We start from the raw sequence: 20,576 nt of genomic DNA on the forward strand, positions 1-20,576 counted from the left end.
AGGTAAATAATCCCAGCATCCTTGTGTTTTCATTAAAGATTTAAAAATTGTGGCAGGAGTTTTTTGTTTTGTTTGTTTCTTTTAGATGGAGTTTCGATCTTGTTGCCCAGACTGGAGTGTAATGGCACGATCTTGGTTCACCGCAACCTCTGCCTCCCGGGTCCAAGCAATTCTCCTGCCTCAGTCTCCCCAGTAGCTGGGATTACAGGCATGCGCGGCCACTCCTGGCTAATTTTTTATTTTTAGTAGGGAGGGGGTTTCTCCATGTTGGTCAGGCTGGTCTCAAACTCCTGACCTCAGGTAATCCACCGCCTCGGCCTCCCAAAGTTCTGGGATTACAGGAATGAGCCACCAAGCCTGGCCCGTGGCAGGAGTTTAAAAGTTAAAATGTACTTTATTTGTTTATTTTATTTACTTTTTTTTGAGATGGAGTCTCGCTCTGTTGCCCAATCTCAACTCACTGCAAGCTCCGCCTCCCAGGTTGTCGCTGTTCTCCCGCCTCAGCCTCCCAGTAGCTGGGACTACAGTCGCCCGCCACCATGCCCGGCTAATTTTTGTATTTTTTTTAGTAGAGACGGGGTTTCACCATGTTAGCCAGGATGGTCTCAGTCTCCGACCTCGTGATCCGCCTGCCTCGGCCTCCCAAAGTGCTGGGATTACAGGCGTGAGCCACTGCGCCCTGCCTATAATGTACTTTAAAAAAATTGCTTGTCCTCTGAAGAAGATCACATGTGGTCGGGAACAACTGTTTGTGAAGAAAGTTCTGAAGTATTCTTGGGGGGAGCTAGTACAAATGCTGCTCTCCCATTTTCAGGAGTTTGAAGTTGTAGGGAAGATACTATGTTTTGATCATCTGAAATCTTTCTTCATTACCTGTTTCTTTTTTTTTTAATAGAGATATGAACTGTGTCCCCATCAGGATGGAGCTTAAAAAAGAATAGATAATGGGGGTAAGTGCAGAGATTTCTTGAAAAAATTTTTATTGAAAACTGGGGCGGTGGAGTATCTTCAAATACCTGGTAGTTTATTTTATTTCATCAAATTAAACAGCGTTTTCTACTCATGTTTAACAGTAGTGGCTATAATTTATGAAACTTTGTGGTATTGACCCACAATTTTTCTACTTTGTGGACAAACAAGCATTGGATATTTTATGCAGAATGATCTATTAAATACATACTTCTAATTAAAATTCTTATTTTTTTGGCTGGGCGAGGTAGCTCACACCTGTAATCCCAGCACTCTGGAAGGCCGAGGGAGGCAGATCACCTGAGATCAGGAGTTCGAGTCCAGCCTGGCCAACATAGTGAAACCTGGTTTCTACTAAAAATAGAAAAATTAGCCAGGCGTGGTGGTGGGTGCCTGTAGCTACTTGGAAGGCCGAGGCAGAAGAGTTGCTTGAAGTCGGGGAGTGGAGGTTGCAGTGAGCCAAGATTGCACCATTGCCCATTAGCCTGCGTGACAGAAGGAGACTGTCTCAGAAAAAAAAAAAAAAAGTCTATTTTTAAAAATGGATATAGCTTCTTGTGTTAGGAATTTTTTTTTGAAAAATGAGCCACAGTTTGTTGTTGTTGTTGTTAGACCTAAAATCTGTTGTTTCAGATTCTTTTTTTTCTTTTGTACATCTCTAGACAGATGATGTTTCTAGTGAATATTAATTTTATTTAACTCTGAGGATCTTTGTTGCTTGAATATAAAGAAATGTTGACTTTTAGGCTGGGTGTGCTGCCCGACACCTGTAATCCCAGCTCTTTGAGAGGCCAAGGTAGGAGGCTCACTGGAGCACAGGAGTCTGAGACCAGCCTGGGCAACATAGGGAGACCTTGGTCTCTGCAAAAGTAAATATAAAAAATAAAAATAAAAAGATTTAGTTACACATGGTGACATGCGCCTGTAGTTCCAGCTACTTGGGAAGCTGAGCCAGGAGGATGACTTGAGCCTAGGAGGTCGAGGCTGCTGTGAGCCATGGTCATACCACTGTACTTCAGTCCCTGGGACAGGTGAGAGTGACACCCTGTGTCAAGAAAGAAAAAAAAAAAAGAAGGAAAGAAAGAAAGAAATGCGGACTTCTGTGTCACGTTTTGGTGTGCTTTCCTATGGACTCTTGGGTATTCCTCATTTTCTTCTCCACTTTTCATTATCTTTGTCAGAGAAATCATATTTTTCTACAACTCAGTACTATTCTGAAATGTGTACATGTGAGTTTATTAGACCCTGGCATATGTGATGAGGCAGCTAAAAAAAGTAGAGGTTTAGCTATTATTACTATACTCTTCTCCAGTTTGGGTAGCCGCCTCTAAAGTAGTTTTGGCATAGACTAGAGTAATGGTGTGAGTAGATAAAAGGGAAAAATACAATGATTTTGGCTAGCTATATGTATTTTATGGTTTAATTTTCAGACTATGTTATACAGTCAGATTGTGAAAATATATTCAAAATCCTTCCTGTTACTCCTCTTCCTTATCTGCCCAGTTTATCAATAGCATTCCTGCTACCATGTAATTGTTACTTTCTTGCATGTCTTTCTAGGTTTCTTTTGCATATTCAAATGTGAATAGACAAATATTTACTCCCTCCATCTTTATACAAATGGGTTAATATTATATACTCTTCTGCATCTTAATTTATTTAACTGAACAATTTACCTTGTTTTTGTTTTTGTTTTTGAGACTTTTGTTTTCTTTTTTCTTCAATTTTCTTTTTTTATTTGAAGCTTCGCTCACTCGCCCAGGCTGGAATGCGGTGGTGCAGTCTCAGCTCACTGCAACCTCCACCTTCTGGGCTCAAGCGATTCTCCTGCCTCAGCATCCCAAGTTGCTGGGATTACAGGTATGCGCCACAACGCACAGCCAATTTTTGTATTTTTAGTAGAGATGGCGTTTCACGATGTTGGCCAGGCTGGTGTTGAACTCCTGACCTCAAATGATCCTACTGCCTCGGCCTTCCAAAGTGCTGAGATTACAGGCGTGAGCCACTGCACCGGGCATGAACAATTTATCCTGTTTTCAGTACAGAGCTTTTTTTTTTTTCCTTTTTAACCATGTTACCTAATTGATCAGTTGTTGATGCAGTTTCTGATCTACTTTGATGACTAACTCTTGTATATGTGTCATTTTGCTTGTATACAAGTATATCTATAGGATTCTTAATTTCCATAGGTGGAAACATTGGGTCAAAGGAGTGTTGCAATTAATTTTGATAGATAGTCCCAAATTATTCTCCCTGTAGTTTTACGAATATATGTTCCCAGTTTTACCAATATACTAATAACAAAGCTGTTCTTCATACCTTTGGTAATCTAACAACAGGTAAAAGTTTGTATATCCAAGCAGTAGTTTTGCATTTCTGTTAGTATTAGTGAAGTTGACATTTTTTTATAGTTTGAAGAGCAATTTGTTCTTTTCTGTGGTCTGCTTTTTCACTTGGTTGTTGATATTTCTTTCTTCTTTTTTTTTTGAGACAGGGTCTCCCTCTGTCACGTAGGCTGGAGTGTAGTGGCTTGATCTTGGCTCACTGCAGCCTCTGCCTCCCCCGTTCAAGGGACTCTCCTGTCTCACTCACCCGAATAGCTGGGATTATAGGCGCACACCACCATGCCCAGCTGATTTTTTATTTTTAGTAGAGAGGGGATCCACCCACCTCAGCCTCCCAAAGTGGTGGGACTACAGGTGTGAGCACTGTGCCCAGCCACAGTTGTTGATTTTTTAGTGTGATTTATTGGAGCGTTCATAAGGAGCCCTCATATATTATTATGCTGTTTTCATATGAGTTGGACTAATTTTTGCCCATCTGGTTAGTCTTTATTTATATTGTGCTTTTGAAAAAAACTTTTTTTTTTTTTTTTTTTTACCATGCATGGTTTTTTACTTCATTTTGTTCAATTTATTAATCTTTCATGGTGTCTGTATTTTGCGTTATTAGTTAGAAAGGCCTTCACTATTCCAAACTTCTGGGTTTTTTTGTTTTGTTTTGCTTTGTTTTGTTTTTAAATGACGGGTTTTCATTCTGTTGTTTGGGCTGGAGTGCAAGTAGCAGGATCCTAGCTCACTGTAGCTTTGTAGTCCCGGGCTCAAGTGATCTTCCTGCCTCAGCTTTAAGAGTGCTGGGATGACAGGAATGAGCCACTGCACCTGGTGTAAACCTTCCATCTTATTAAATGTTTTGTGTTTGTCTTTCCTATTCTGGTTTGTTCACTCATTCCATTCTACCCTCTCTATTAGCTTAAAAAAAAGTTAATGTTACTATGTACTTTTTTCCTCTTCTGAAGCCTCTGAAACTCTTAGGATACTGTAAATTCACTTGTGCATCTCCTGACATGTATTTTATTTTTGTCATGTACTTTCATTCTCTGTTTCTTTAAGAATTATAGTGGTTTTGTCAGGTGCTTGTTGAGGATTATGCTTGTCACTTAAAATGAAACAGTTTGTGTAAATTTGGTGTCGTTTTTCTTTGAATTCTATATAGAACTTCGTGAGAAACTGAAACTTTTCTGGGAAAATTTCTGATAAATTTGTTTTTTGACAAAATTATAGGGACATTCCCTTTTCTCTCCTTTCTCTTTTCTGTCTTCCCTCTCCTTTCTCTTTTCTGTCTTCCCTCCCTGCCTTCCTCTCTTTCTCTTTTTCTTTTTTTTTTTTTTATTTTTAGCAGTGTATCACTTTGTTGCCCAGTGAGCCAAGATCAATAGGTGAGAGTGCAGTGATGTAGTCATAGCTCACTGCAGCTTCAAACTCCCGGGTTTAAATGATCCTTCTGCCTCAGTCTCCTGAACAGGTGGGACCACAAGCACACCATGCCTGGCTAATATTTTTTTCTTTTTCTATTTTTTGTAGAGACAAGCGGTCTCGCTTTGTTGCCGAGGCTTGTCTCTAACATCTGGGCTCAAGCTATCCTCCTGCCTCATCCTCCCAAAGTGTTGGGATCACAGGCCTGAGCTGCGGGCCCAGCCTATTTTTATATACTTAAGTCAATTTTGGTGCGCTCTATTTTTCCAAGAAATTTGACAACTTTGTACAAGTTGTTGAAACTGTTGGACTAACATTGCCAATAGTATTTATTTATTTATTTATTTATTTTTGAAATGGAGTCTTGCTCTGTCACCCAAGCTGGAGTGCAGTGGCACGATCTCGGCTCACTGCAGACTCCACCTCGAAGGTTCAAGTGATTCTCTGCCTCAGCCTCCCAAGTAGCGGGGATTACAGGCAGGCACCACCACGCCCAGCTAATTTTTTTTATTTTTAGTAGAGAGAGGATCTTGCCATGTTGGCCAGTCTGGTTTTGAACTCCTGTCCTCAGGTGAACCACCCACCTTGGCCTCCCAGAGTGCTGGGATTATAGGTGCAAGCCACTGCACCCGGCCGCCAATAGTATTTTAATATTATTTTGTTAATTTTGCTAGCATTGGTGGTTATTACCCCATTGTTATTCCTGATGTTGGTGAATTTTCTTTTTAACTTAATTTTTTTTTTTTTTTTTGAGATGGAGCCTTGCTCTTGTACCCAGGCTGGAGTGCAGTGGCAGGATCTCGGCTCACTGCAACCTCCACCTCCCTGGTTCAAGTGATTCTCTTGCCTCAGCCTCCTGAGTAACTGGGAGTACAGGTGCATGCCACCACACATGGCTAATTTTTTCTATTTTTAGTAGAGACGGGGTTTCACCATGTTGGCCAGGCTGGTCGTGAACTCCAGACCTCACGTGATCCACCCGCCTCGGCCTCCCAAAGTGCTGGGATTACAGGCGTGAGCCACCACACCCGGCCAGATGTTGGTGATTTGTGTTCTGGATTTTTCTTTGTTTTAATTTTAATTTTCATTTTTTTGACCAGTCCAGATAGAATTGTTCAGTTTTGTTGACCTTTTTAAAGAAAGTTTTGGGCTTTGTTAATTTTTTATGCCATCTCCCTGTTTTCTATTTTGTTAAACTTCTGCTCTTTATTATTTCCTTCCCACTACTTACTATGTGTTGTATTTTCCTCTTCTTTTCTAACTTATAAAGGTGGAAACTTAGGTCTTTTCTTTTAGATATTCTTTTCTAATGAAAATATATATGCTGTAAGTTCCTCTCTGTTGCTTTTATTGAATCCCACAAGTTGTGTTGTTTTTGTTTTTGTTTTTGCCACTGTTGTTGTTGTTTTGAGACAGGGTCTCAATTTGTCACCCAGGCCGGAGGGCAGTGATGTGATCTCGGTTCACTGAAGCCCCAACCTCCTGGGTTCAAGCGATCCTCCTGTCTTAGCCCCTCAAGTAGCTGGGACTACGGGTGCACGCCACCTTATCTGGCTAATGTTTTTGTATTTGTCGTAGAGACAGTGTTGCACCATGTTGCCCAGGCTGGTCTCAAGCTCCTGAGCTCAAGCCATTAACAGGCGTCAGCCACCACTGCCCCAGCCTACATCTCAAGTTTTGATAAAGTTCATATTTGTTGCCATTCCGTTCAAGACATTTTCCACTTTCCCTTGTGACTTTCTCTTCACTATCTTAGTCTATCTTGGACAGAAGTAGAAGTCGTCTGCTGTTTGTTCTTAACATTGATTTTCCCTCTTATTTCTCTTCTGTTTTTTTGTGATTATTTTTGAGTGCTGTACTTTAATCAGTTTAACAATGCAACAGTTAGTATTGCGTTTAAATTTAATTAATTACATTAAATTGCCTTAAATTGCCTTTTTGGCCATATCTCTTCCTATATAGATAAGTATTTATATTTATATAGTGGTCGCTGTACAGATTATAATTTTCTTACCAGTAAATTGAGTCTACTGAGTGTATCCCTTTTTGGTTTTTTTTTCTTTTTGAGACAGAGTCTTGCTGTGTTGCCCAGGCTGGGCTGCAGTGGCAGTATCTTGGCTCACTGCAAGCTCCACCTCCCAGGTTCAAGCAGTCCTCCTGCCTCAGCCTCCTGCATGGCTGGGACTACAGGCACACACAACTACACTCAGCTAATTTTTGTATTTTTAGTGGAGACATGGTTTCGCTATATTGGCTAGGCTGCTCTGAAACTCCTGACCTCAAGTGATCTGCCCGCCTTGGCTATCCAAAGTGTTGGGATTACTTTGGATTACTTCGGGATTAAGTCGTACTGTGTGTACGACTTAACACGAAATGTAGAATGAAACCATATAGACTTCTTTTACCTGTTGCATTTCCAGATTTTGTTATAGTTTTATCAGAAAGCTACGTACATTCACAAACCAACCAGTGTTTTAATATTTAATGTAAATGGTCATTTGCATTGTAAATGAGTGTGAAGGCATTAATGTTTTATATGTTCATTATATATTCAGTGTGCCTCCATGTTTATCGCTCTTCATGTTTTTCTTCAGTTCTGAGCTTAATTCTGGAATCATTTTCCTATTACCCAAGGAAAATTGTTTGGTGTTCCCTTTAATGGAAATCTTTTTAAAAATGTTTTCTGACTTTATTTAGTTATCTAGTTTTTTGTTTGATAACTTGCCTTTTGTTTTTAAAATTTTCATTTCTTTCCCTTAGTTTTCTGTAGTTTTATTAACGTCCCTTGGTGTATATCTTTATTTACTCTGATTTATAGTGGTTCTTCAGTCAGTGGCTTTGTGTCTTCTGTTCCGGGAAATTTTCAGGTATTATCAATATATAAAAGAATATTAATATTGATAGTGAATGTTGGTATACATTTAGTGAGTAAAATTAATCTGTAGGAAACTATATTTTTAACACCTTTAGTTATTGGATTTTGGTCCCAATTTTACATTTTGTGATGATCACTTTGTTTCTCATTTTCTGCTTAATTCCTATCACCCATTTATTTATTTTCATTTTTATTTACTGGGAAACAGTCAAATTGAAGTAAGGCTGTTTTGTAACTCTCTTAAAAACCTTCAGAAAAATATATTTCAATACAACTTTGGGAATTCTTTAGATTTGGTCACTATTTGCTGTCACACAGGATCGTGGTGTTGGTACCATTTGATTGGGTGTTGCATATTTGTATCCATGTTCCTTTGAAGGGTCAGTATGTCTGATGTCCCGAGTGTCTATTTCTCATTCTTTTTAATGGTAGATATTCATACACTGAAGCTTTAAGGCTTATTTTTCTTTTAGTTTCTAATTTTTAAATTACGATCTTTCCCTTGTTGAATGGGGCTATTTCTTTTTAAAATAAAAACTACAAGGGTCTCCTGTCTTACGAAATGAGCAGTTTAGGCCTCTAATACTCTGGTCCTTGTATATGAATTACTTAAGAGTGTGTATCTGTATATCCTTTGATGCTGAATGCTTTGATTTATTTTAATGACTAGCAAAAATTTTGAGATTATAAAATTGAACATTTTTCTTCCTAGGTGTAATAAGCATATTGAAATGTTCATTTTCTAAATGAGAGATGATGTGTGTAAAATTTTAAAAATGGACTTTGAAGATTGTACAAATAGAATTTTCTTATTGCTAATTATAGACATGATGTTATCCCATTTGGTAGTTGGGAAAAAATGTCTCACAATTTAATAAGATTGTATAACCTTTACATTTGCATGGAATTTGAACTTTTCTATAGTGATTTTTATCTAGTTTACACCAGTTAGATGTGGCACCACCAACTTTTAAACACCTCAAATAACTCTCATCTTCGTACTTAATTATGCAGTGGTACAAGTGTTTTAAACAGAAATGTGAGATGCCCTTTAGTAATGCTTTGAAAAGTGCATAAGTCTAATACTGACATTTCCTTTAATGTTTTTATTTTTTTCTTTATTTGCTCTATCAAATATAATGTGCAGGAATTTTTTCTTATTGAACTGCAGAGATACATTTTTAGAAAACTGTATACCTTAATACTGATGGTATAAAAGTCTTCTTGCATTCCCTAGTGCATAAAGTAACACTTCAAATATTTACCTTTCTATTCTTCAGTGGTACAATCATGGCTCACTGCTTCCTGGAAGTCATGGGCTCCAGCAGTCCTCCTGCCTCAACCTCCTCACTAGGTGGGACCATAGACACACGCCACCATGCCTGGCTAATTTCTTTGACTTTTCTCTAGAGACAGAGTTCACCTGTGTTTCCCAGGCTGGTCTCAGACTTCTAGACTCAAGGAACCTGAACCTCCCGCCTTGACCTCTCAAATTGTTGCGATTACACGTGTCAGTCACCACATCCGGCCTAAATTTCTTATGTACCATGGTACTGCAAAACGTCATAATAAGGGGCAGCTGGATGGAAGGTGTAGGAGGACACTGTAGTGCCTTTTCAATATTTCTGTATATCTAAAATAATTTGAACAGAAAACATGTATTTTAAAACATGAAGGGGGTTATCCTTCCATAAGGGTAGAGTACAAAGGCAGGCGCACGGTGTTGTTGGAATTCAGAACGCTGGTGGCAGGACTGGGGGTGCTGGGAGGGGCTGGACATGGTTGACTTTGTGATCTGGGGGCTGGTGTGTTCCATCTGTGAATGTCTTTCGAGCTGCACACTTTCTTAATAAAGTTTCATACGTTTAACAAAAAATAAAACGAGGACGTGAAGTTTGCTTGGGTTGTTAAGCCTCGGGAAGTTATCCAGCCATGAGCCCTGCCCCAGATGCTTCTAGAAGCCTGGAGGGAACTGAGAATTTTCCAAGTAGAGGTGGCAGAGGCAAGGCCCTGCGGTGGGAGCGCACTGCTACTCGTCCCTAGCTGCGAAGGGGGTGTCCTATGGAATCAGTGCTGGGTGCAGTGCAGGGCTGGAAGTCCATGTCCACACTGTGGCTCAGTGCAGTGAAAGCCAATCTCACCCCCTCCGCAGGGTGTTCCGCCTGCCAGAAGGTGGCCAGCTGGTCTTCCTGGGATACGGTGCCATTGTAGAAATTGGGTGCAAGTCTCTTGTCCATAGACGGGATGCCCTGTTGTAGTGGGATATCTCCTGGCCTCCCTCAGTCCTGATGGGCCTGGGCAGGGCCTGGTGTCAGGGTCCCCGTGGGCTTCTAGAGCTGGCCGTGTCCCACAGTCCCGGGGCCATCCAGGACACATTCAGAAGGGACACGCACCCAGCAGCTCTGTTCGAAATCATAATGGGGGAAACGGGGGCCCCCTACATCCAGGTCCGTTGGGAGCTGGGGCATCGAGTTCCACTCCAGGAATCTCCAGGAACCCTGAGGTCTTCCCTGAGCCGGGGCCGGGCTGGGCACACCCTGAGTGCCCACAGGGTAGGTGTCTTCCCGGACAGCCCCACCAGGACAGGGTGTGGAAGAACGAGGTGCCCATGGCGGGGAAGCTGACCAAATGGGCGGCTGGAACTGGGCTGCTGGACCTGGAGGGGCCTGCCTGTCCCCCTTGCAGAGGGTCGTCCTGCCACTTGAAGCCAGCACAGGCCTAGGTACCGAGGACCCTTGCTCAGGTTTGGCTGAAAGGAAAACAGTCGTGGTCAGCGTCTCCAGTGAGCCCATGCAGGCCTTTCCGGGCCAGGCCCCACCTGCCTGGGTCTCTGGAGTCCTCGCGGTCTCTGTGGGGCCCCCGGGGCCTGACACTGAGGACACGCCTGTAGTCTGCTGATACCAGAGGGAGGGGTGTGTGCCACTTGGCATGGGGAAGCTGTCAGGGCATGACAGGTGGCTCCTAGGACTGCCCCCAGGGTTCGGACTGGCTGGGGGCTTCCTACCACACACCCTCGTCCCAGGGCTGTTGGGCCAGGGATACAGCCCCCAGTGAGAACTCAGGTGGGAGGGGACTTGGATGTCACCCTTTGCCACCTCACATGGGGACCCATCTCCACAGTGGGTGATTGGACCCGGACATGGATCACCCTCTGCCCTCCTGGGTTGCCCAGTCCATGCCAGGACTGATCGTTCCCACATCTGTCTGAATTCTTGGCTCTGGCTCTCGCCCGGGGTCCCGCTTGGGCCCTCTCCCTGAATGCTCTGGGAGTGAGGGACACCCAATTCCCTTGTCTGCCTGGCTCAAGGCTGGTTGTCCTGGAAACCTTGGAGGAGCGTGCAGCAGTGAGGGGCCTCTGCTGCTCTCTGAGGCTGTGGGTGCTTGCAGGGAGGGGCAGGGTTTCCCACAAATGGGTCTGGCTCCTTTAGTGCCCTTGAGGGTCCTGTGATGGGGAGACAGAGACACTGTGGAATGTGGGAGGGGGCTTGTTGGAGGGTCATGCCCACATCCTCCTCCTGCGTGCACAACACATCCAGTACACACGCACTGAGCGCCTGCCCTGAGGACTGGTGGGCCTCCTGTACTTTCTTAGAGTCCAGGAGGAAGAGGAGGAGGAAAAGGTGAAGAGGAAGGCCCAGGTAGTAGGGTTGCGGGTCTTGGGCACTCCCCCACTATTGACTGCCGCAGAGGGTGACATGGGAGGGGACATGGCACTGGAGCCCACCTGGGGGTGGCAGGTCCCCTTGCTTCCTTGTTAGTTTCTTCGTAGAGGCCCTAAGATGCTTGAGCACAGAGTCATCATCCAACTCCCAGGTATGGAAGAACTGGTTCCGAAACCGTGCCCACAGGCCAGACCTGGACGTCTTCATGAGGCGCTCTAGGGACAGGGTGGACATCAGGCCAGGAGAGTTCCCTGGGAGGGGGCACAGCTGATACCCCGTGGCCACTTCAGTCTCCCACTGGGCGGTGCCGGATCCTTTTGTGGCCACCCCAGGGGTCCAGATGTGCACAGGAGCCTGTGGCTGGGGGACGACCTGGGCAGGGAAGTGCTCACAACACTCCTGACTTTCATCTGGGTCATGTGGGGGACGGGCTCGGTGTCACTGTGCCTTGCCCAGCCCACCTGGCCAGACCTCCCTCTGGGCCAGAACAGAGGATCATGAGGACAGTGTGAGGAAGCCGCCCTCGGGTAAGTCGGGGTCTGACCCCAGGGCTCCCCAGGCCCCACTGGGCACATGGAGACTTACTCCTCTGAACTTTAAAGGCAATGCTTGTCATTGGCATCAACACCTGTTCTCCTTCCAGCAAATACACATCCCACAGGCGCAGGATGAGCCCAAGAGAGATCTGTGGGGACAGCAGGTGTGGGAGACTGTAGCCCTTCCAGGCTGGGGCTGGTGGCTCGAGCTGAGCCCACTGGGGCTTCAGTCCCCAGAGTCAGTGACCTTCGCCATGAGGGTTTCCTGAGCGCTCCAGGACGCTGGGTCAGACAAGGTCTTGCAGCTCCTCATGGGGCACACTCATTGGAGGGGGATGTGGCTCCTGGAGAGAGGGGCTTGCCCAGGGCTTGAGGCTTCCCTGAGCCCTCCCAAGTCAGGTCTTGGCCCAGTCTGCCTATAAGGCTGGTCCTGAGCCCCAGTCATTGCCCTGGGATGACCCCTCTTGGGCAGAGGGTTTTGTTTGGGTGTCCTGTGGGGACCCCCCTGTGGGCGGAGCCTCCTGTGGGCTGTGGGTGAGCCAGACCCCCGGGCTGGGGAAGCAGGGCACTGCAGGGCAAGAAGGGTCCCTGAGCCAGGGTCTCCCTGTGCCTTCTTACCCCGTCATTCAACATCTGGAGAAGCCAGCCTAACGAGGAACCGTGCATGCAAAGACCTTCCTTGTCCTGAAGGGGGGAACAGAGGTGCTCAGGGCCCCCTGGGCTGCCCTAAAAACCTCCCTCTTCCAGAGCCTCTGAAGACCCTTCTCCTAGTGCAGAACACTGGGCAGTGTCCAGGGCTCCCCACAACACCGTCCCCTTCCCACACTCCCAATGGGCACACTGCCCTTTGCCCTGCTGTGCGGCAGCTGGGCCCCCATCCCTGTGCCTCTGTCATATAGACCAACTCCCAGCCCATGGAGAACTCGACATCCCAGGTCACGCAGTGGCTGAGACTCAGCCAGTCACCAGCCCCACGGGATGCAGAGCCTCTGGAGAAGAGCCCAAGCTTGTTCACCAGACGCCATAAATTCACCAGATGCCACATGGTCCTGGGTTGTGACGTGGGTACCACATGCTCCTGATGGTCTTGGAGCCCCTGGACTGTCCCGCTATTTGGGCTGTGGAAACCTGAGAAGCCCCCAGCCCATCAAGAAATCAGAGCCTTTCCCCAAGATGTGGAGCCATCAGCTGGAAGAGCTGGGCAGCTGGAGAGGACCCGAAACCTGAAAGCCTTTCACCCTCCCACCTGATGACCCCACCATGCAGCCTTTGCCCTGGGGACGTGGGTCAGGAACATCCCCTGGAGCCTGGCTGGAGGTTCCCCTGGACGCCTCCTGGACCAGGGTGCAAAAAGGGCAAGCCTGACTTGAGGCCACCACATGGTGACCAGAACAGGGTGGGTGCTGGGCTTCCTAGTCGTCTCCTGGAAGTGGGGTCGGGCCAGGGGACACTGGATGGGGAGATGCTGCCACCTGGGCTTGGTCAGCCCATTCGTGGGCACCAAGGGCAGCAGGAGCCCGGGCAGCTGGAGGGCAGGAGGACTCTCAGGGAGGGGAGAGTCAGCTGCACAGAATCAGAGCCGGAGGGCGTGGCAGCAGGACACAGAGGGTGGCCACGGGGAGGATGAGATGCCCTCTGCTGATGGGGATGAAAGTCATCTGACTTGGGCTTTGGGGGTCAGCCGCGGACTCCTGTGGGACCCTCAGCAGAGATACCCTGAAGACTCCCAAGGAGCTGGCTACACAAGGAAGGTGCCTTGGTTGAAAGCTGAGATCACCTGGCCAGGGTGGCCATCCCTGGATCTGGCTGCATGAGGTCCCATGGGCAGCTGTTCACTTACCCTGCAGGGAGTGCCTCTCACTGGCCAGCAGCTGCACCAGTGCCCAGAATGCATCCTCCTCAGGCAGATAAAGGAGGAACAAGGCTGCGATGTGGCTCAGGTCCCTGCAGTAGCCCACCTCCTGCAAGAGCCAGAGTCACCGTGAAAGGACATCACCTGGGAGGACTGAGGTCACCTGGGAGGACTCATGTCACTGGAGAGGGCAGAGGTGACTGGGGAGGCTTCCTCTGAAGAAGAGGCTTCCTCAGGGTGCAAATTCATTTCATGACAAGAGCCAAGTCCATCAGGCACTTCAGCACCTTGTCCAAAATGTCTCCTGATGGCACCGTCCTACGTGCGACCCTGCCAAGCTCCTGGGCTTTGGGGCAGCCCCAGGAGGAGGGCATCATTTCTTGTTCTGAGAAGTGGTGGTCAGACCCAGGTGACACCAGGAGTCCAGGCCCTGACTCCTTTGTGTCTCAGCTTGACCCCTTGAGGCCACCCCCTTGCTTGGAGGTTTATGCCAGCAGTGAGCTGGAGTCCTACATCCTATATCCTGGTGGGTCGCAAACACTAACTTTAAGAGAAGCGACAGCACCGCACCAGACACCCACTCCTGTGAACAGGGAAATACTGCCCGGGAACGTCACTGCCGGGAATACTCACCGGGTTATACTCCGAATATGCCAAGAGGATGTAGAATAGTTCCCGCTGCCTAGGAAACAGAGAAATGATGCTTTTGTTTGTTTTGTGCAGATGTTGTTGGTTTCACTTTGTCCACAAAGCCTAACGACAAATCCCATTTCAGGTTCAGATGATTCACCAGATAAGCAGTGAGCTTTTCAGGGCCTTTGAGGAAATATTTCAGTAAAATCCACATCTGTGATATGCAGATAGCCCAGTTGTACAGTGATTTGCCTGATCCTTTTCACTCTGAATGATTTTTTTTTTTTTTTCAGACACACACACGCCAGTTCAGTCTTTGGGTGTACAGTTCCTCCACGGTTCTAAACCAATGGGCAGAGTCTCCCGGCCACCACTTCAGCCCCTCCTGGAGTGACTCCTTCATCTTCCAAGTCTCCAGGGTGGCCCCTATGCACCCAGCCTCTCCCTGATCCGTCAGCCCCTGGCCACCCTGACTGCTTCTCAGTCCCTATGGTTTGGTCTTTTCCAGAATGGCCTAGGAATGGGAATCCTACTGTGGTAGCTTATTGTGTCTGGCTTCTTTCCCTCAGCAAAATGCATCTAGGATCCACCCACGTTCCCGCGGGCATCACTGACTCGTTCCCTTTTCTCACTGGGTCTTCTGTTTGGAGGGAGGACCAGCCTTGCTCTCCCCATTCCCGTGTTGAAGGCCATCCCCGAAGTCTCCGTGTATGAGTGACGATGAATTAAGCAGTGAACATCTTATGTGGATGTCAGTTTTCAAATCAGTGGGTTCAATATCTGAGACACTCTGTGGATACGTGGTTGAAGTCCATTGAGCTTTGTGAGTCGCTGCCCAAATGGCTGCCAAAGTGGCTGTGCGTTGTCATGTTCCCAGCAGAAAAGGATGACAGTTTCCAGGACCCCTAATTGCCCCAGCATTTGGTGATGTCGGTGTTACCTCGGGAGGCTCAAGGGCCCTCTATCCTGCCACCCTCCCGTGAGTCCTACCATGGGCCCCCGTGGGTCAGGGAGAGCACCTTTCACCATTGTGCATGATTTTGTTTGCTGCCTTCTGTCTCCTCAGGATCCTCCTGTGTTCTGGCCCCACGTGTTCCAGTCTGGCCCAGGGCTTGGAATCAGGGAGGTGCTTGTTTCATGGTGCCGGCTGCTCCCTGGGCCAGGAGAGCTCTTGGCAGCTCTGTCATCCCTCCTAGGTGACCCTGGCCTCTGCTCCATGGAAGCCCCCATCCCTTTCGTTCACTCCATCTCCGCTGAGACCCTGTGGCTCCCGTAGGCTTACTTGGCTCCGTATCGATCCCTGAAGAAGATGTGAGTCCTTAGTGTCCCGCTCACGTCCAGGTCGATCTGGTGGATGTGTTCAGATGACCTCTTGCCCTTCTCCTTCATGACCTGTAGGGCAGGGCCAAGAGGAGGAAGCAGCCTCAGAACAGATGGAAGACTCCCTGCCCCAAATGGCAGTCAGCCCACAGTCAGCACTCCGGGAAGGAAGGAAAGCAGGAAGGTTTCCTTCTGCCCAAAGCTGCTTTTTGGCTTGTTACTGAAGCCGGGGAGGGTCACCAGAGCTGAATTTGTCTGTGGTGACTATGTCACCGTCCGTACCCAGGATGTGCATCTGACCATCCCACCCACCCCCCGGGCTGGGCTTGATGCTCCCTCCAGCTGGAGACCTGGGACCCTGACATGGCCTGTCCTGTTTGTTGTGCTCTGGCTGAGCGTACCTTGTATGTTCTGGGGTGTTTCGACTTGACTTCCTGTATATTCAGGAGGACTGACCACACTTGGCCTCGGATGTTCATGGGAATGCCCTTATATACTCGATCTATCAGCTGTGGGCAGAAAACAACCTGGTGTCACAGGCCACGGGGCAACCCCAGTGAGGACCAGAGCCGAGGATTCTGGAAATGGTTGGTTTTGGCCCCGTGATTCCTCGTTAGAGGTGACATTAAGCTGGGACAGGGTCTCCCTTCCCAGGATTGAAAGAGTGGATGGACACTCAGAGTCGGGACTCTGATCTGAACCTTTTCCTTCCTTTGGGTCACCAGGGCATCCCTAGCCCTGAGCTCCGGGTGGTCCCAGCCCTAGATTCAGATTCCCTCCCAGCAAGGTGACGCTTGCACAAATAGGCAGGCAAACCACCGACCAGGCCTGCAGTCCTCTGGGTGAGGACAGTGTGCCACCCGCCCTCTGAGAGGCTGATGGTGCCAGGCCACAGCCATGGGTGCCTGTCCCCTGTCTCTGCAGAGAGTGGTTCCGGGGCCTCTCCCTCCACACATTACCTTTTTACTGTTCTTGTATGTCTCCCATTGTCCCAGCATTTCCATCCACTTGCTCTTTCGTGTTATCTCCCGCCGCATTTGCTGTCAAATGAGGAATGTTGGCGTTAGGGGAGCTGCCAGGCTTCCCAGAGCCGCCCGTGGATGCTGGGTCTTGGGCTCTGGAGCCCTGGTGGACCCAGCTGGAGGGAGCCAGAGAAGGGCAGACCCTAAGGGTTGAGAGCCTTTGAGCAAATGAGCACCAGTGGGCTGGCTTTGGGACCCCGGGATGTGCCATCCTCAGGCTACAGACACACCAGTCTTAGGTCAGGTCCCAGCCTCTAGGTGGGGTCCTGACACAGGCGGGCAGCCACCCCCAAGCCACAACTGTGGTTCTCACTTTGGAATTTTATCAAACTGCCCAAGTAACAGCAACTTGGGTTCAGATCCAGCAGGGAGTGCTGCCCCTCCCAGCGATACCGTGTTGCCCTCACCCGCCACCGCCCCGGCCAGCTGCCTCCTCTGCCTCACCGACCACCTGCCCAGTCCCCACGCCCCTGGACCAGCCCCCCCATGCATCAGGCTCTTACCTTCACCTCCCAAGCAGTGGCAGGAGGCAGCTCTCTCTCACTGTAAGACAACCCAGGCAGAACTGAGGACCTGCACAGGGCCTGGAGCTGCCCCAGACTGGGACCCAACCCCCAGAAAGGACAGGCTCTGTCCATATCCAGCTCAGGGGTCAGCCCAGGAGAAGGCACAGGGAACAGAGGACAAGGGCCTTCCTGTGGGGCTGACTCCCAGGAGGGGCAGACCCTGGGAGAAGAAGGAGTGCGGGGCCAGCCTGGCCGGGGTTACTGGGGCCCCTGGCGTGGGGGGCGGTCAGGCTGCATAATGGAGCTGCCTGTCCTGGACTCGAGGTGGTGCTTTCTGCTGGAGCTGAGAAAGGTCAGGCCTGAGATGGGACGGGGGCCGCACAGGAGTCCCTCAGGGAGTGACTGCATCACCACACCAGGGTCAAGGCAGCCTGCCCTGAAACCTGCCCGGTGTACTCCTGGTGTACCAGGGGCCCATCCCACTTGACAGCCCCAAGGCCCTTGCAGGTTCTGACCTCCCAGCTTCCACCTGCCTCTCCCTGCACCTGACCCACACACCCTGCGTTTCAGAAGTGGCACGGCTCATCAGCTCCCACCCTACCTCCCCCGGGATCCTCTGTCTCTCCATCCTATGATCCCTAAGGGATGGGCTCCTGCCTGGGCTCCTCTTACATGGCCCCAGATCCCTTCCCAGCACCAGACCCAGGGTCTCTAGCCACAAGCCCTGCACCCACTGGCCTAACATGAGATGCCCAGAACGGGGCCTGCCCATCTTCTCCCCCATTCCCTAGGGCCACAGCCCCCACTGTCTCCATGCCTTTCCATCTTCCCCATGGGGGCAGTGAGGGCTGTAGCTCTAGGGAAATGAGGGAGGACAGGGGCAGGTGGGCCCTCAGAGACCTACTGGACAACAGCCCTGAGGCTGGGTCAGGAGTCCCTTCACCCTGTGGCCACAACACTTGGATCTCACTGGGGTTGTCTCCAAGTAGAGGGGGCCAGACCCTCAGGCTGCCCCGCTCCTCTTGTGCTAACTTGTGGACAGAACTGCTGAGAGTCCAGGGGCCTCACCTAGCCCAGTCTCCATTCCCATCCACTCCCTAGATGGTCCCCGCACCTCTGGCCTAACAACAACCTCAGGCTGGACCTGCAGGGGAGCCAGGGAGGAGTTCTGACCCTGGAAAGGAGGTTGGCCCGACCCGGTGAGACAGTCCTGCCTCAGAAAGGCCTTTCTAAAAGCAAACCCATCCCTGAGCTGAGACAGATGCTTTAGGGGTGAGGGGAGCACAGAGGACTCACTGCAGAATCCCGAAGCGATCAATGTTGTTGTAGATTCCAACAGGCTGAGGCCCCATGTCCTCTGGCAGCCCAGCTCGGTGTCCCTGCAACCCAGAGGGAGCCTTGGTGAGGGGTCCAAGGTAAAGAGTGCAAGGGCCTGTGGGTAGTGGCCACCCATGCCCACCCTGTGCTCCTAGGGAGCCCAGGACCCTTTGACCAGGGCTCACTGGAAGAGGCCTCCCTCCAAGGAGCAGACTGACCTGTACCTTCTCATACTTCATAATGATATTCTCTCGCTCCTGTGCCCACAAACTAACTGCGTCTTCTGCGATTTCCATCCTGTGAGCCAAAAATCATGTAAAAGTTACATCGTACCCGAGAGCTTCAGAGAAAACCTGAATCGTTCCCACCGGGCTCCCAGATGCCGGCTGGCTGCGTAACCCCCATTCCACCACCACCCCCAGGTAAAAAGGAGCCAGACCCAGTGGCCCACACCTGCATGAATCTCTGGAGTCTCAAGCCCCAAGCAGGGGTGGGCATCATCCCAAGGACTTGAGGACAGTGCGACCTGGACAGAGAATCCCGTCATCCCCAAATGCAATGAAATGGGGCACACCTGTCCCAGCAGGTTGAATAGTGTCCATCTGCCAAGGGCAAAGGGTCCATAGTGGGCTATTCCAGGGATGTGGAGGGAGACTGGGGTCAGCGACCAGAGTCTCTGTACAATCGGCCTCCTGAGATGCTCAGGGCACACAGAGATGCCCAGTTTCCTACAGGGATCAAGATCTCTCATGACTGCTCTGTTCTTTCCGCTCATCACTTTGGCTCCCGTGGCCCTTCAGTCTGAACAGTGAGCCACTTTAGGAATAATGCCAGCTGAGCAGGAGGGTGTCCGGTTTGGGGATGAAAATGATCTATTGTGCTCGTGGAAACCCTCACTCGGGGAGGGACTGTGGACTCCACCATTCTGAGCTGTCCCCACAGGAGGGGCTTCATTTTCCTGGGTCACTGAGGAAGGACCGTGGGTCCTTGATCCTGGAGAACACCTGGATGGACCATCCCTCCTGGGAACACTTGGGGCAAAAGGAGGGCGAGGCCTCGAGAGGACCAGACAGAGCAAGAAATACTTGGAGAGAATCCCAGTGCCTGGACCCCTTTGAACAGAAGGGAAGATGGTCTCCCCCAGCCAGCCCTCCAGGGCTCCTTCATTTTCCACAGCTGCCCAAGGGCAGAAGGTTCCCCAGGATAAGGGACCATGTGTGTTCAGTGGGGCCCACAGCCACCATCAGGACCCAGCTTAGGGCACAGGGGTGTTCTGAGGACCCTCCTATCCCCCCAACCCACAGTGGATCCATCCCAGTAGCTCTGCCAGGGCCAGGCTCTGCCCCATCGGGATGGGAAACCTGGGAAGACTTGGGATCTAGGTCAGGGAGGTCCCTGGGTTCAGGCCTGAATTCCAGCACAGCACACGGCAGGGCTGAGAGCAAAACCTAGGGTCCTGTCTGGATTCCCAGGCCGGTTACCGCCTCTCTGACCCCAGACGTCTCACCTGTCAAATGGGTACACTAGGGAACGGCACTCACTCTGTGAAGCCACCATGAAGACGAAAGAGCCAATCGTCTACACAGGCTGTGTAGAAGAGGCGCCCGGTGGGTGCTCAGGGATGACCCTCCTCCGTAGCTGCCCAGAGGCCAACACCGCCCACACCATAGTCACTGTCCCCAAGTGAGCCTGGAGGGAAGAGAGCAGGTCGCACTCACCTGATTCTGATGAATCAGCTGGCCTGCGTTATGCCTCTCAGGTAGAAAACCTTTGAGTCCACAAAGCTGTTCCCAGATACCACTGTGCGTGTGTAACTGCCGTAGAACACAGAGGCAGGCCTGAGAGCGGATTGGTGCTAAGCACCAGTGACATTCTGAGGTCATGGCACGTATCACAATGGGGACTTGCCCAGTTCAGCAGGGCCCAGAGTCAGGGTCCTCCGCTGCCTGAGGCGGCCACACGCTGCCTGCAATGTGTTTGCACACGTGCGTGGACAGTGGATGTGGGTAAAACATTGTGCATGTGTGTGGCTTCTCTGGACAGGCCTGGCTGTCCCACTATGTGTGCACCTATTTCCTCATCACTGTCACCCCTGAGGCCCAGGGCAGCATCGAGCATACATGGGTGTT

General features: G+C 49.6%; 1 protein-coding gene and 1 long non-coding RNA gene across 3 annotated transcripts; one reads left to right on the forward strand and one right to left on the reverse strand.

Moving 5' to 3' along the window:
• Positions 1–9,238: 9,238 nt before the first annotated feature.
• LOC117067504 (TBC1 domain family member 3G-like) lies at positions 9,239–20,270 on the reverse strand. 2 transcript variants are annotated; one of them, XM_033184165.1, is made up of 14 exons: positions 20,166–20,270; positions 18,672–18,744; positions 18,427–18,509; positions 17,128–17,167; positions 16,562–16,642; positions 16,004–16,111; positions 15,565–15,674; positions 14,283–14,331; positions 13,638–13,758; positions 12,831–12,925; positions 12,416–12,481; positions 11,847–11,946; positions 11,324–11,476; positions 9,239–10,348 (listed from the first exon to the last, which is right to left on the reverse strand). In XM_033184165.1, the coding sequence occupies exons 2-14, from the start codon at positions 18,741–18,743 to the stop codon at positions 9,930–9,932; spliced, it is 1,497 nt and encodes a 498-aa protein (XP_033040056.1). In that variant the 5' UTR covers position 18,744; positions 20,166–20,270; the 3' UTR covers positions 9,239–9,929. The 2 variants fall into 2 exon arrangements, with proteins under 2 accessions (XP_033040056.1, XP_033040057.1); XM_033184166.1 differs by lacking the exon at positions 16,004–16,111.
• LOC117067507 lies at positions 11,470–12,785 on the forward strand. Its single transcript, XR_004430762.1, has 3 exons — positions 11,470–11,788; positions 12,372–12,381; positions 12,733–12,785. It is a non-coding gene; the product is annotated as an uncharacterized LOC117067507 (long non-coding RNA).
• Positions 20,271–20,576: the final 306 nt, after the last annotated feature.

This window comes from Trachypithecus francoisi, unplaced genomic scaffold (genome assembly GCF_009764315.1).
Source record: "Trachypithecus francoisi isolate TF-2019V2 unplaced genomic scaffold, Tfra_2.0 Lachesis_group20, whole genome shotgun sequence".
NCBI lineage: Eukaryota > Metazoa > Chordata > Mammalia > Primates > Cercopithecidae > Trachypithecus > Trachypithecus francoisi.